General features: G+C 36.7%; 1 protein-coding gene across 2 annotated transcripts in view; it reads left to right on the top strand.

Annotated features, from left to right (window-relative positions):
* SCAMP1 (secretory carrier membrane protein 1) overlaps positions 1-14,109 on the top strand; it is a 47,076-nt gene that overhangs the window by 25,297 nt on the left and 7,670 nt on the right. For both annotated transcript variants that reach the window (XM_059833298.1, XM_059833297.1), the window contains 4 exons: positions 2,834-2,932; positions 3,204-3,315; positions 7,045-7,173; positions 13,063-13,222. In XM_059833298.1, coding sequence (XP_059689281.1) covers positions 2,834-2,932; positions 3,204-3,315; positions 7,045-7,173; positions 13,063-13,222 — 500 coding nt within the window. The remainder of the gene's footprint in view (positions 1-2,833; positions 2,933-3,203; positions 3,316-7,044; positions 7,174-13,062; positions 13,223-14,109) is intronic.

The following is a 14,109-nucleotide window of genomic DNA, read 5'->3' as shown; positions in this document are numbered from 1 at the left end:
TGCACAGCCCCTGCTACAAATCACTGGTGTAGTCTCATTTCTTCCAGGGAGCACAGGCTTTTATCTAGACACTGGGTCTTTTACACTATTGTCATTACCTGCACAGTAGACAGCAAGTCTAACACCGTATAGATGGCCAGCTAGCATATAGTGGAACCTAAACAATGTAGAAATCTGATTCAGAAGGATCTTGTACATAATCAGTATCTTATATTAATGTCATATATCATATATGCTGTTGGCTAACATCTTTGATTATGTAGCTCTAGTGAGCTTTCTGATTGGTTCCTTTATTCATAAGCATATATGCATGTTCCAGTCATTAGCAGCACAGCAGGCTGTTTGGACAAAGCATCTTTCAAGGATAAATATTTTGAATTCATTGTTCAAATATTTTCTAGCCTGACAATCCACCTTTTTACACTATTACAGGTAATGCTATTACTACTTTTTACAGTATTACGGGAGGACTACTGTGTATCAGTTATGCTTTCAAAGCTATTATTACTTTAGCCACAGAGCTACAATAATCAGACTTTTTTTTTTTTTTTTTGCTTTTGTAGCATTTCTCTAGCCTACAATGCATAATGCGTAAGAGTTTTTGTTCAGTAGCTTTTTGTTACTCTGGTGCAGGTTTTGTATCTTATGTTTGAAGCAGAAAATGATCCTGATGGTTGTCTGGTTTTTGTAGTTCTCATACAGGCCTTTTTCCTTATCACAGAACGCGCCAACATAAGGAATAGCAGTATTAACCGTCTTTAACCAGCTTCCTAGAATCATTTGGGTTGGAAAAGACCCTTAAGATTGAGTCCAACTGTTTACCTAACACTGCTAAGTCCACTCCTAAACCATGTCTCTAAGCACCACGTCTACACCAGGGATGGTGACTCCCGCTTCCCTGGGCACCGTGTTCCAATGCTTGACAACCCTGTCCTAATATCCAATCTAAACCTCCCCTGGCACTACTTGAGGCTGTTTCCTCTTGTCCTATCACTTGACACCCACCTGACTACAGCCTCCTTTCAGGTAGTTGTAGAGAGTGATAAGGTCTCCCCTCAGCCTCCTTTTTTCCAGACTAAACCACCCAAGTTCCCTCAGCCGCTCATCATAAGACTTGGTCTCCAGACCCCTCACCAGCTTCGTCGCCCTTCTCTGGACACTCTCCAGCACCTGTATATCTTTCTTGTAGTGAGGGGCCCAAAACTGAACACAGGATTCGAGGTGCAGCCTCACCAGTGCCAAGTACAGGGGGACAATCACTTCCCTACTCCTGCTGGCCACACTATTTCTGATACAGGCCAGGATGCCGTTGGCCTTCTTGGCCACCTGGGCACGCTGCTGGCTCATATTCAGGCGGTTGCCAACCAACAACCCCAGGTCCTTTTCTGCAGGGCAGCTTTCCAGCCAGTCTTCCCCAAGCCTGTAGTGTTACCATGCGGTTGTGACCCAAGTGCAGGACCCAGCACTGAGTAATCTTTCTTTGGATGAAAAGCTTAAATCACCAAGCATTTCTGGGAAATGAGATCTCTCTGGTATCTCAGTATTCTCTTAGGAGCTGATGTATGAGGTGGAAAGACAATTTTGAAATGCTGGAATCAGCTGATACTGCTGAGATATGCTGCAATATCCCACACAGAGGTGGCGTTTACTCAGGCCTGATGTTTTCTTCTCAGTGTATTGCATTTGTGCATTTCAAAAGATGGTTAGAAAAGATGCAGGTAATCTGGGCCAAGTCATAATTTGCCATGTTAGTGGTACTGAGTTGATTCCTGCTTTGTTTTAAGGTGCTTTTGTATTGAAAACATCATACTTCTCACAGTATTTTTGTTCTTGATTTCAGGATTTCAGTCTTACTAGGAACAAGTGGTTCTCTGTCTTACAAGATCACAGAACGGGGAAGTCTTTCATGTTGCAAGCTTTACACAAAGAAAGAATTGTAGTTTCTCCCCCAGCATATTTAAGAATAAAATAACATCATAGTAGTGCTATACTGATCTGCTTTGGTAAAGTTCAGTTGATAACTTTAATCTAGGCAGTAGCTTTTTCCTTCGTTTGATAGCTACTGGTTAACATTATGTATGATAGAGAGATGTGGAGAAGATGACAAATGGGAATAAGGAGGAGAGGATAAAAAAAAAAAGAAAAAAACTGAGCTACTAAAGGCCTCTTCTAAGCTGTAGTCTTATAGTTAGTGACCAAGTGAACGAATTGCCAGTGGTACTTGAAATTAGATACTATGGTACATACTGGTGGAATAGTTAAGCAATAGATTATGGATCTTGAATTTGAAAATTTAATATGGTACATTGCTTCTCTAATTAGCCAGATGATACAAGCTTTTGTTAAGTAGAAAGCTCTGGAACACATTGCTTATCTGCTGTAGGTGAACCTGCTCTGGTGGGGGGGGTTGGACTAGATGATCTCCAGAGGTCCCTTCCAACCCCTGTCATTCTGTGATTCTGTGTAATAAATGGCATTGTGTTTCAGAATACGAATAGATCACTGTTAAATCCTGCAATTCACTTAAACAGTAGTTGTCCCTAGTGATATTCATGTCTGAACAGAATTAAAATTCTATCTACTGATCCCTAAAATTCAATGTATGTTTATGACAAGTAGTGCAGTGTAAAACCAAGTAAGTAGAAAGCTGCACCACAGAATATAGTTAACTTCTTTTTCCTGAAGGTTATAAATATAGCAGGCAGCATATCAAATTTTCAGTTTATCAGTAACACTTCCTTTAAAACAACTAGCTTGGTTCTTACAGAGTTAATGAAAAGATGTTTATTAGAATAGGAAACTGTTTCCCTATAATTGTCTCTTGTTTTCTTAGCCTCCTCCAGGAAATGTGAAAATACCTAATGTACCCAGTACCCAGCCAGCAATAATGAAACCAACAGAAGAATCACCTGCTTACACACAAATTGCAAAGGTTTGTCTGTAACTTTCACGTACTAGGTTCCTTTTAATTAAAATTATTTAAATACACTTCTGGAGTATGTCTTTTATAAATAAGCATTGCTTTCCTAATGATTTATGAAAATTAATACTGTCTTTAAGTAATTGGTTAATATATGAATTAATGCAATATTAGGTCAGTCTTCATCCATAACTGGAGTTGCTTAATTATAGAAAACAGACTTGGAATATTTATTTTGTGTTTGTATTTTTTATCAATACCTAATGATGCTTGTTTTGTTTAGGAGCATGCCTTGGCCCAGGCAGAACTGCTAAAGCGTCAAGAAGAACTGGAGAGAAAAGCAGCTGAACTAGATCGCAGAGAAAGGGAAATGCAGAGTCTCAATCAGCAGGGGGGTATGCATGAAAAAATAACTCCTTTAAAGTGCAGAAATTTCACTTTTTCTTAGAAAGTTTTAGTTTTACAGTGATGTTGTGAAACAGAGGTCAAAGAGGGGGTTATATAATCTCTACAGGGAAAGAAAGTTTATCTCCCTTGAGACAATGCATACAGTGAATAAAAACTGTCCTGCCCTGTGCAGATTTTCACTGTAAAAATTTTAAATGTGGCCTATGTTACATGTTACTGCCTGCTATCAGCTATTTTTATTCTAGGTTAATATCTAAGTAATACTATTGAATAGAAATGGAGCATTTTGAGAATAAGTAAAAGTAACTTCATAAGTAGCATCTCTTTGATTTCTCTTCTGTCAGTATTTATAGCTGTAGGAGAACTTCCCTGTTTTGAAGCATTTTCTTATCTTTTGGTATATAGTATTCTATGCAAATAGCAGAAAGATCTATTCTATTATTAATATTTTATTCATTTTTCATATGACACTTTGGAACCCATAGTCAAGATCAGTATCTCCTTTTGTCACAAACTGTGTGCTGTGCAAAACCATCATTTTTTGTACAGCAGTTTTCACAAATGAGAAGATTTACATCCTCTTAACTGAAGATACTTTGCTAGAAGTGGATCTATGGGAATATTCCTTTTCAAAAGGAAGAACTTCAGATTGAAGTTAGGAAAAAAACTAAAACAAAACACGAAATGCTGTGTGCAAGGTTGACTTTGTCTGGTCTTTTCACTTGTATCTAGAATTCTGACTGGTTTATTTCCACATGTGCTCAGTTTTTTAATATACAGTGGTACAATTCCATATTGCATAATTGCTTAGTAATTAAATTTCTCAGGGAATTTTATAGAATGGAATGGAATAGAATAGAATAGAGTGGAATATTTTCAGTTGGAAGAGACCTACAATGACCATTTAGTTCAACTGCCTGACCAATTCAGGGCTGACCAAAAGTTAAAGCATGCATGTTATTAAGGGCATTGTCCAAATGCCTCTTAAACATTGACAGGCTTGGGGCATTGACCACCTCTCTAGGTTTGTTGCAGTGTTTGACCATCCTCTCATAAAGAAATGCTTCCTCATGTCCAGTCTAAACCTCTCCGGCGCAGCTTTGAACCATGTGTCCTATCACTGGATACCAGGGAGAAGAGATCAGCGCCTCCCTCTCCACTTCCCCTCCTGAGGAGGCTGTAGAGAGCAGTCATATGCCAGTTATTTGCTAGAATCTGGGAATGGGGAATTGCTATTCTTTGTCTAAGGAGAAGATTCATGGTGGTATCGTCCCTTCATTAAACCATTTTTATTTTCTCAGTATTTGTTCTTTTCAATCTCTCTATTAAATCTCTGTACCTCTTCTGCCAGATAATGATTTTTTTGGTTGTTTTTTGATTTCCTTCTCCATACATTGCCCTTCATCTAATTTCACTAACTTACCACTAACTTACATTGATTGTCTGGATTGATTACTTTTCTCTTCCAGGCTTTAGGGACAGTTTTGTTCATCTATATCTTAGGGAACATAACTCTGATACCCCATGCATGTTTCAGGATATTTCTAAAAATGGGTATTTGTTATTAGGTTGCAGTTGTTTACATCAAACTGCTTGCTTGAAGAATCCATGAAGAATCTAAAGGATTCTTTAGGAGTGCTGAACAGAGAAGAGAGAGCTCTTAAAGCTTTAAAGAATATACTAGTTTTTTACCAAATGACTGTGTAAAAGATGCTGCAAATCAGGAATTGTATATTGCGACTGAGGAGAAAAATACTCTTTTTTTTTTTTCTTTTTTTTTTTCTCCTTCTACACACTCATTTGAACTCCTTTGGAAACACTGTAGAGTTGTCTTGACTGGAGGACAGGGTCTTTTGCAACACTCTAGCTATTTGCATTCAATTTAAGATGCTGGCTGCACATCTAGGACACTATTGTGTAGATACATAGATACATACACAATTGACTACAGTGCAAAGATCTTCAAGCTGGTGGGTCAGCTCAGCTTGATGGCTTTGGTCTTCTCTGCTCAGGTCCTATGCAGCACTGCATTTGAGCTGATTAAAGTGTGCTGCTTCCTGTTTCAGCTAGTTCATTTGGGCATACCTGAAAATCCCTTTCTGTGCTTGCATGAAGCTAGTTTGGGGGTGTCTGCATTCATAGTGTAGGCATGCCATTGACATTATGCTAATAGGCCTTGAGGTGATAACTTGTGTTGAATGAAGTAACACTGAGCTAGCTAGCTCTTTGCTTATCGAGATACAATCTTGGAATACGAGTATCCAAAGTATACTTAGAAAAAGACCACTTGGTTTTTGATCTCAAACCTTCTCACCAAGCTGTCTTTCAGTCTTAGTTGAAAATTTTTAAATCTGTACCACAGCAGCGAGAAAGCGCATGAAATACAGTTCTTATATAATAACTTGAATTATTACAAGATACCTAAATTTTTCCATAACTCTGTCTTGAAACTATCAGCCCTGAGAGAAATACCCATACACTGTGGAATGAAGATCTGAATTATTGTCAGATGTTTTTCACATCAGAAATCCCAAAGTAGTTTTTAATATGGATGGGAATATTACTTGATTACGTTCTGTATGCTCCCTCTGCCAATACCCTGCTCTGAAAGGCTTGGTAAAAATTTCAGTAGAAGAGGCAGAAAACTTAACAGATACTCAGTGCTTTGGACCTGTTTGGACAGAACTGACAGTTTCATCTTGTTTAAGTGGGGAAACAAATAAGAAATAATGCAAGTATGTAAGCTTCGCAAGTTTTCTGTTCTTACCAGATGAACTGCTAGTAAAGATATGGTTGAAGATAGAAATTGCAAGCAAAACCTTGTCAGAATTTCAAATAAAAGTGCCTTTAGGTTAGTCTCTAGTTCAGCTTCACTTTTGGAACATGGTGATTAATATATCTCTTGCATCCAGAATTTGAAATGCTATGGTAAAGGTTTGTTGGAGTTATTATCTCAGTTGAATCTCTGAGTCTGTGCTTGGTACAGCTTGTGTTTGGCAGAATGTATATTCTAGGCTGTGAGCAGATCAGCATACAGAAAATCCAAGTGTCTGATGCTGTGTCCTTTGTGGTGTCCTCACTCTGTCACACAACTGTATCAAAATACAGTGACGCTGTAGGGCATCTTCTTGTGACAAAAAAGTAGTTTAGACTATTTCAATAGCTGCCTTTCTTGAGTTTTATAGGCTTTTAGGTAAAACTTTGACTGTAAACTATATTGGGAACTAGTTCAAAGTGTTAGAGATAGCCTGGTGTTAAAAATTTGAGGATTCTGAGAATGAAGAATGCTTTTCAGTCCCCAGTCCTTGTGTTCAATGAAGTACGTGAGTATGGTGAGAATTTAGGGAAATGTGCATTTAAAAATCAAGGAACTCTGAGAAATTGTTTTTGTGACCATATCTGCTTGTTTTGTGAAAAATTATCATTTCTCATTACTTTACAGGAACTGTCAGATGCCTGGTTAGTCATTTACATAGATAAACTGTTGTACTTTCCTTGATCTGTCTGCATGTCATTGTATTTTTTTTCTGAAGTTTATTTTCAGTATTGTGTGAGGATTGCTGATAAAACTCTTGGGTTTTGGTAGCCCAAGTTTTCCATAGCTTGTGAAACTCATGCATAAAACAATCTGAACAAGTCCAAATGCCTATCTCTTTCTAGTATATAGAGATTAAAACTGTATTATAAAGCTCTTCTTTTTTTTTTCTGTTTTGCAGGTAGAAAAAATAACTGGCCACCTCTTCCTGAGAACTTTCCAGTAGGTCCCTGTTTCTATCAGGACTTTTCTGTAGACATTCCCGTAGAATTCCAGAAGACAGTAAAGATTATGTACTATTTGTGGATGTGTAAGTATTTTTTTTAAAAGTAAAAAAAAGTGCCTATTCAAACGTGATGATACATACCTGCTACTTTGGCTTTTGCAACATCTGTAACGAGAAATTGTTTTAAATCCAGAAGTCAAATGTTGAAGTGAAATCTTTTTGTTAGCTTCAATTTAAACAGTATTCGATTATTTCATAGAAACTTTCACAGAAGAAAAGGAGGAGGATTATTCTAAGGCAGTTTGGTTCTAGTATATTGCAGTTTTCTGGTTTAAGTATCTCTCTTGTTGTAAAATGACCTTTGACCTTTTATTAACTTAGAAATAATTTTACTGGTGTTAAAATCAGCTTATATATTAAGAAATATAATTCACAATCAGTGTTAATAGACTTATGAGTTTAAGAAGTATGATACCCATTTGCTTTAATATACATAGTTTTATATAGTTTAATACAGTTTTTAGTGTGTATTGGAGACTTAATATCATTGTAGTCTATTTAAAAAAATAGTGTAAAGTAAATTAGCTGAAGAATCAGTCCGTGTTAAAACTATCCTTTGTACACCAAGAATGCTCTACACCATCTTTGTGGGGTTAATTTTGCCTTCATTCAGGTGCCGTATTTTGACTGGAGAAATGGTAGGTGAACCAAATGTACAGATGCCACAACATTTGTTTCTTCTGCCTTGTCCAGTGTGATGAGAGCTTAATAATTACTCTTGAGACTGAGGAAATTCCAAAGATTTAGGTGCTTTGATGCCTTTAATGTACTAAGGTAATGTGAATTTCAGAACTTTTCTGTATTTTTTTCAGGGATTCAGATTTAGTTAGTGAATCTCTGTAATTTTACCTGTTAATCTGGTAATCTTATTACTGTGATTGAAACACATAAAATGAGCAGTCAGCATTGTATCAAGTGAATTCCACTTCATCATAATCTGTGGCTTTCTATATTCGTTGCTGGGTCATTAATCTTCAAATATGCAACTAAATCCACTGTAGAATGTGTGACTAGTCACTCTCATAAATCTGACAGACATTTAAGATTCACATGAAATTTAAGATCAAGTACTCCAAAATTTTAGGATAGTTACTAATTCTGGCCATTTGCAGGACTGAGTTCTAAAAGTGCCGTATGTTTCAAACACAAGGTGAAATTGGGCAGCAAGAATTGGAATATTAATACTGTTTTTCTTTTTCCTTCTTACAGTAATAAATGAAGGAAACAGCAATGTTATATTATTTCAAAATATATATTTTTACGCTAGCATGACAGATTTTCTTCTCGTTAGACTGAGATTTTAACTGAGTCCTCTTGCTGTTTTCCTTCTTTAGCTCTAGTACTCTCAGACTTAGGGATTACTCGGGACGGAAAGAAAAGGGCATAATAAAGGAAAAGAAAGACAAAATATATTTCAGGAAAAAAAAAAAAGATTGAGTACAGAACTCCATGCCTTAGGGGTGGCTGTTGAATCAGTACTTGTGACTCTTCTTTCCCAGGATCATATCTACATGGTTTGGCTTATTTTTCTTTAGAGCGGCTATGCTTCCTCAGTGGAGGCACTGATTACCATAGCAAAGCAGCCTGCTTCTGCTTGCTGCTTTAACCTACATTTTACTTCCTCTTCCAAAACTTCCGAGCTCTTGTAAGGCCTAGGGGTTCTGTGAACACAATCACATTTGGATAAATCTAGTACTGCGTGCTCAGCACTTTGTAAAGTGGGTTAGTTTTCTTCTTCCTTTTTAGCAGCCCTAGGAACAAACCTTTCTGTTTCAGTTTTCTGTGTGTTTCCCTGATTAGTAGCAATTTTTATATCTTTATTCTTGGTCTTTATGTATCTGAGGAAACTTTTTTACCTGTTTCAGATCTATATGCTCTTTATCTCATGAAAAAAAGAGTCTGTTTATATCCCTATTCCATGAATTCATCCATCTTTTCTCTATTTGTATCAGAAGTCAAGAGTTTTCTGATTGCTTGATGTGGTTTTATCTTTGAAGATTCCGCCCCCCACCCCGGGAGAGCTTTTTTTTTTACTGACTGAGTGCTCCCATGTTTTTCTGAACTACAGCAATCAATTAGCAATGGCTTCTGTCAGCTGCCAGCGGAGATCATCTATTCTGTCTTGGTTTTGTGACCATTGCTGTTTTAGTGGCTTGCAGATAGAATGTCAGTTTTCTGGGCTCTTAGCACTGAGCGCTTTTTAGATCTTTCTGTGCTGTTACTAGTGAAATGTCCCATGTCTCTTTACCCGTATCTAACACCAAAAGGTTTTTGGCTCAAAAGCCTGTGTTTTCCAGCTACTATCCCCACAGGCTGATAGCATGTACAAAATAAGCAGTACTGATTTTCAAAGAATATTTCGTATTTGAAGTTAAAAACCAAAGAGCTGCTTAATCTCATGGAAAGCTTTTGTGGCATTTGGGTTTGTTACTTTATATAGGTTGTGAATGTTTCCATTTTCTATGAACAAGACTTTTAAAGGTTTTCAAAGACCAGTGACTTAAACTGTAGATTCTAATAGAAAAATAATACCCTAAAGTACCAACTTTTATGGTATTCTTTCTGTTTAGGAGAGTTTCTTCTCATCCATCCTTCTGTCTGAGGATATGATCAATAGTACATATATCAGTCTGTGTTGATGTTTGTTCTGCCTGTTCCTGAGAACCTCCAAGGATGGACACTTCATAAACTCCCTCCGAGCCTGTTCTAGGGTGTTGCTGTCTTTTATCATTAGAAGATGTTTCCCAGTATATAATTTAATTCTCCCTTCCTGTGTTTGATCTTCCCTGTTCTGTCCACCGTTGTTAATAGAGAACACATTTATCCCCATTAGTCATCTCTGTTTGGCTGAATTAGCATAGCTTACTCAACCTTTCTTTGTAGGTTATGTTTTCTAGAGGTCTGATTGTTTGGTTGCTGCCTTACAGATTCACTGCTTGGTCCGCTCTGTATTATTAGGGCTTTTTTAGTGTGTAGCATCAAGAATTTTACAATGAGGACTGTGTCCAGTATTTTTGCTGAAGTCCTAATGGCATTTGTAGAGAAAAAAAACACCTTCATATTTTTGATAGCATGTGCTTATATGCTGATCTAAGCCTGTTCTAGAATTTATTTTTTCCTATGGAAAATACTACTGTAATTTGTAAGGCATGTTTGCACGTCTTACCCGCCCCCTCTCCAAAAAGAGCAGAACAGACAAGGAACGAAAGGCTAAACTACATTTGAATCCACTCTGTGCTCCAAGGTTGTGTGTGATCACACTCCGCCAGGTTTGTCCTCACTTGTCAGTTGCCTTGTGGCTTCAAAAGCCTCCATTTTGTAGGCATCCCATTCCCCTTGAGGCAGTCCATTACAGGGTGACAGTCCAGCCTATCCCTGGGAAGAAGCACATTCTTTTGTCATGTGTTCTAGTGAGGACTTTGGTTTCCCAAGAATACCATCAATAAAACATCACTGAAATGAAACTTACTACAAAAATCTGTTTTCATACAGTCCCAAATGGGACTGCAGAATAATCATCTCAATAATGTAGATGCCAAATAGCATCGGTGCAACTCGTGGTCTTCATCTACAATTCACTTTCAAACATCAATGACGATAAAGGTAATTAATTAAGACAGGGAATGTATATCTATGTAGGATTCTTCTGTACAAGGAAGTCTATGCTAACAAAAATGAAATTGAGATTGAATAGTTATTAAACTCATGTAATTTCCCGTTGTTCACTCTTATTCTGGCGTGAATGCCCTTTTTTTTTTAACCTCAGCTGCTTCCACAGGTAAACTAGGAGAAGGCTTTCTTAGATCACTTCACACTGAGTACTGTATTGGTATAGCTGTGAAGTTACTGTCACTTAGACATTGCATGTTGCAGACTTCTGCCAAAGCCTTAGGTCATTTCAGCCCCCAGGTAGTCATTATCTTCTAATAACTTGTATCATGGTTTAATTTGAAGAGGCAAGTAGGTGGAAGGTACTTAAAACCGTTACCCTGAACATAAAAATGCCTCTCTGTTCATACAAGAGCAAAGCTTACCTAGTTCATTTAGTGAAGCTGTTGGCTCAGAGAACAAATGCCTTTCTGTACCTTACAGCAGGCGGAGAGAAGGGCAAGTGGAGTAAAGGGAGAATTGTCAGCGAAGTCCCATGTCTTCATGTGTAGTTTACTAGTACTCGGTTTCTACAGCTGAGATTCTCCATGACAGTAGCGAAGTAGACCCCTGTGTTGCTAGTTTTATTGTGCTAATAAGTGTTAGTAGTGGGTGTGACATTTCAACCCCCTTCCGCACTGATGGTATTCTTTTAAAGTTTGTCCTGTTACCGTAATTGCAATTACAAAAAACATAGTAATTTCAGAAAGTTCAAACTCCACCAGAATGCGCATGTTTCTAGTAATCTAGGGGGTCTCCCTGTTTTCCAGTATTGACTCGAAAAAGAAAGAATACCCCGTAGTAATCTTTCTCATATTTATCAAAGGAAGGCAGGAATTTAGAAATTTAGGAATTTAGATTTGTATCCTTTGTTGTGCTTTATGAGGCATACACACACAAATTGTGAAATTAGTTCCTTTGCTGACCTCTTGGAACAGTTCTAAGATATGTAGATGCATTTTAAAATGCAAAGTTTTCTGTTTCTGGTGACTCTTAGAGGAAAATACCATTTGTCTGAGCGAAATGTTTTGAGTTTCATCAGCCTTTCATGCAATGAAGTGGGCATTTAGCTTTAAGATTTTTTTCTCACTAAGTTGATTTAGGTCTTATTTAAGTACTAGTTAAGAGGGCAGCAAAGAGTTTGAGGAGTCTTTTTTTCACAGTCTTTATTATCTTGCCAGTTTTTCTGTTAACCTTACCTTCCAGTAGAATGACTAAAATGTTTCTCTGAACTTAAATAAAAAATCATTGCTGCAAGGAGCAGCTTGTGTACTCTCAATAATGAATACTCTACTTTATCCTGGTCCACAAGGACAGAAACTGTCCTCGTGAGACAGCAAAATCACTCCTGAATCACTGGTTATTGCTGAACAAAGACAGAAATTCATGTTCATCGTTTAAGTCTGACAGAACTGACTTCTGTGCCAGATAGCATGAAGGTAGTAGTTGTAATGTTTCTTAATACTGCTGTATCTTTTTGTGTTCGAAGAACTAAATATATTTGAAATAAACTGTGAAGTCGTAATGCCAATGCATTTTCTTTAGTAGGAATTCAATAGTTAACCTGTAACAAGATCTGCCAATGAGAAAATGCTAGTAGTGAGCGAAGAATGGAGCACCAAAAAGGCAGATGCTTAAGAGCAATGTTATAAGAAAAATTTGAATATGCAATAGTCAATATGCATCTATAACAGCTTCTTACAGATCTTGTTTTACTGAGAAATATTTTTACTAAGTGGGGTTTTTTTGCTTTATTACATGGAAGACAAAGAGCTTTTTCATTGAAAGACTGTTTTGGAAATTTTTGTTTTCAAATTAGAATGTGTACAGTGCTAAATTTATGATGCATTTTGTATCATTTATAAGCTTTCTGTCAAAAAATATTCAGTAGTCTGTTAAATATCTGTATCCAGTTATCACTATAGAACAAGTATCAATTATTGCAGCTGTAGAAACCTCTTTTTTCATCATTTTAAGATTGAAAATGTTTTGGTTTTATAACAGTATTTTTTCCTTCACCGTATACCTGATAGTACTTCAATTTTCATGTTCAGTACTTTCACTTGTGAATACAGGGTTTACCTGAAAGTTAGAAAACTGTATGAAAATCAGCTTATTGCTGAGGGTATTGAGAGGGTATTGATTTATTGTCAGCATGCTGATGTTTTGTTTAAAAATGCTCAGTTTGGGTATTACATTAACAGTTGTAATAATTTATTGTATAAACATAATGTAATTAAGACTATTTTGCTTTTGCTTCTGCAGTCCATACAGTGACACTGTTTCTTAATATCTTTGGATGTTTGGCCTGGTTTTACGTTGATGCTACGCGAGGGGTTGATTTTGGATTGAGTATTCTCTGGTTCTTGCTTTTTACCCCTTGTTCTTTTGTCTGCTGGTACAGACCACTTTATGGAGCTTTCAGGTAACAACTTCACCTTGGCTTAGGATATTTAAAAACTTGTCAAAATGCATTAACATTCCAGAATTTGCTTGATAATCATTGTGATAATCCTTTAATATGCTAGAAACAAATAGTATGTTTGCCATTAATTCAGTTGTTGTATGTGAAACATTAGTTGGCAATAGTTAGGAATATCATGGAATATCCTTTCAAGTATTTATAGCTTCTACTATTGACAAAATATTTGTAGGAAACGTTTAACTTTGTATTGGGCTGATAACAATTTCAAGGAAAATTCTCATTAAATCTCTATCCCTTCACACCAAGAATTTGAGTGGGTTAATAGTTAAAAGTGTCTTAAATTTTTGGCTTCCTGAATGAACTTCATAAAACTCTACACTTAAAGGTCTTATATTGTTAAGTGACCTACAGTGTCTGTAGTTGAAGTAGACTGAGATTCTTAAGAATGAGTAGAGCATGTATATAGTAATCAAAGTCTAGTATTTTTCCCAGCTTTTAGCAATCTTTGCAGACTTCATAAGCGTGAGGTGTGATAGCTTTGTGTTTAAGAATAGAATTGTTGGTTTGCATGGAAAATTGAACTCTTTTTTTGGTGAAAATCAGAATGTAGAGATTCTAAGTCCTGTACTCTTGCAGTATTTCTTGGGAATTTTTTTTTACATTGAAGTGATTCAGGATATTCTTAGTTAAAATGCACTAATTCTTGTAGAGAAAGATTGATGGCCAGAAATTGCAGTTTAGACTAAATGAGATGTTTGGTTTTGCTAACCAAGGAGATACTGTTGTACCCACACATCTTTGAGGAATCATATAGTTTAACTCGCATTTGCTTTCTAGTAAATCCATAGCTTTTCTCAGTGAACATTGATTGTTTGGAAAAAGAAAAC

This window comes from Gavia stellata, chromosome Z (assembly GCF_030936135.1).
Source record: "Gavia stellata isolate bGavSte3 chromosome Z, bGavSte3.hap2, whole genome shotgun sequence".
Taxonomy (NCBI): Eukaryota; Metazoa; Chordata; class Aves; order Gaviiformes; family Gaviidae; genus Gavia; species Gavia stellata.
Note: the sequence above shows the minus strand (reverse complement) of the source record. Positions and strands in the feature narration are given on the sequence as shown.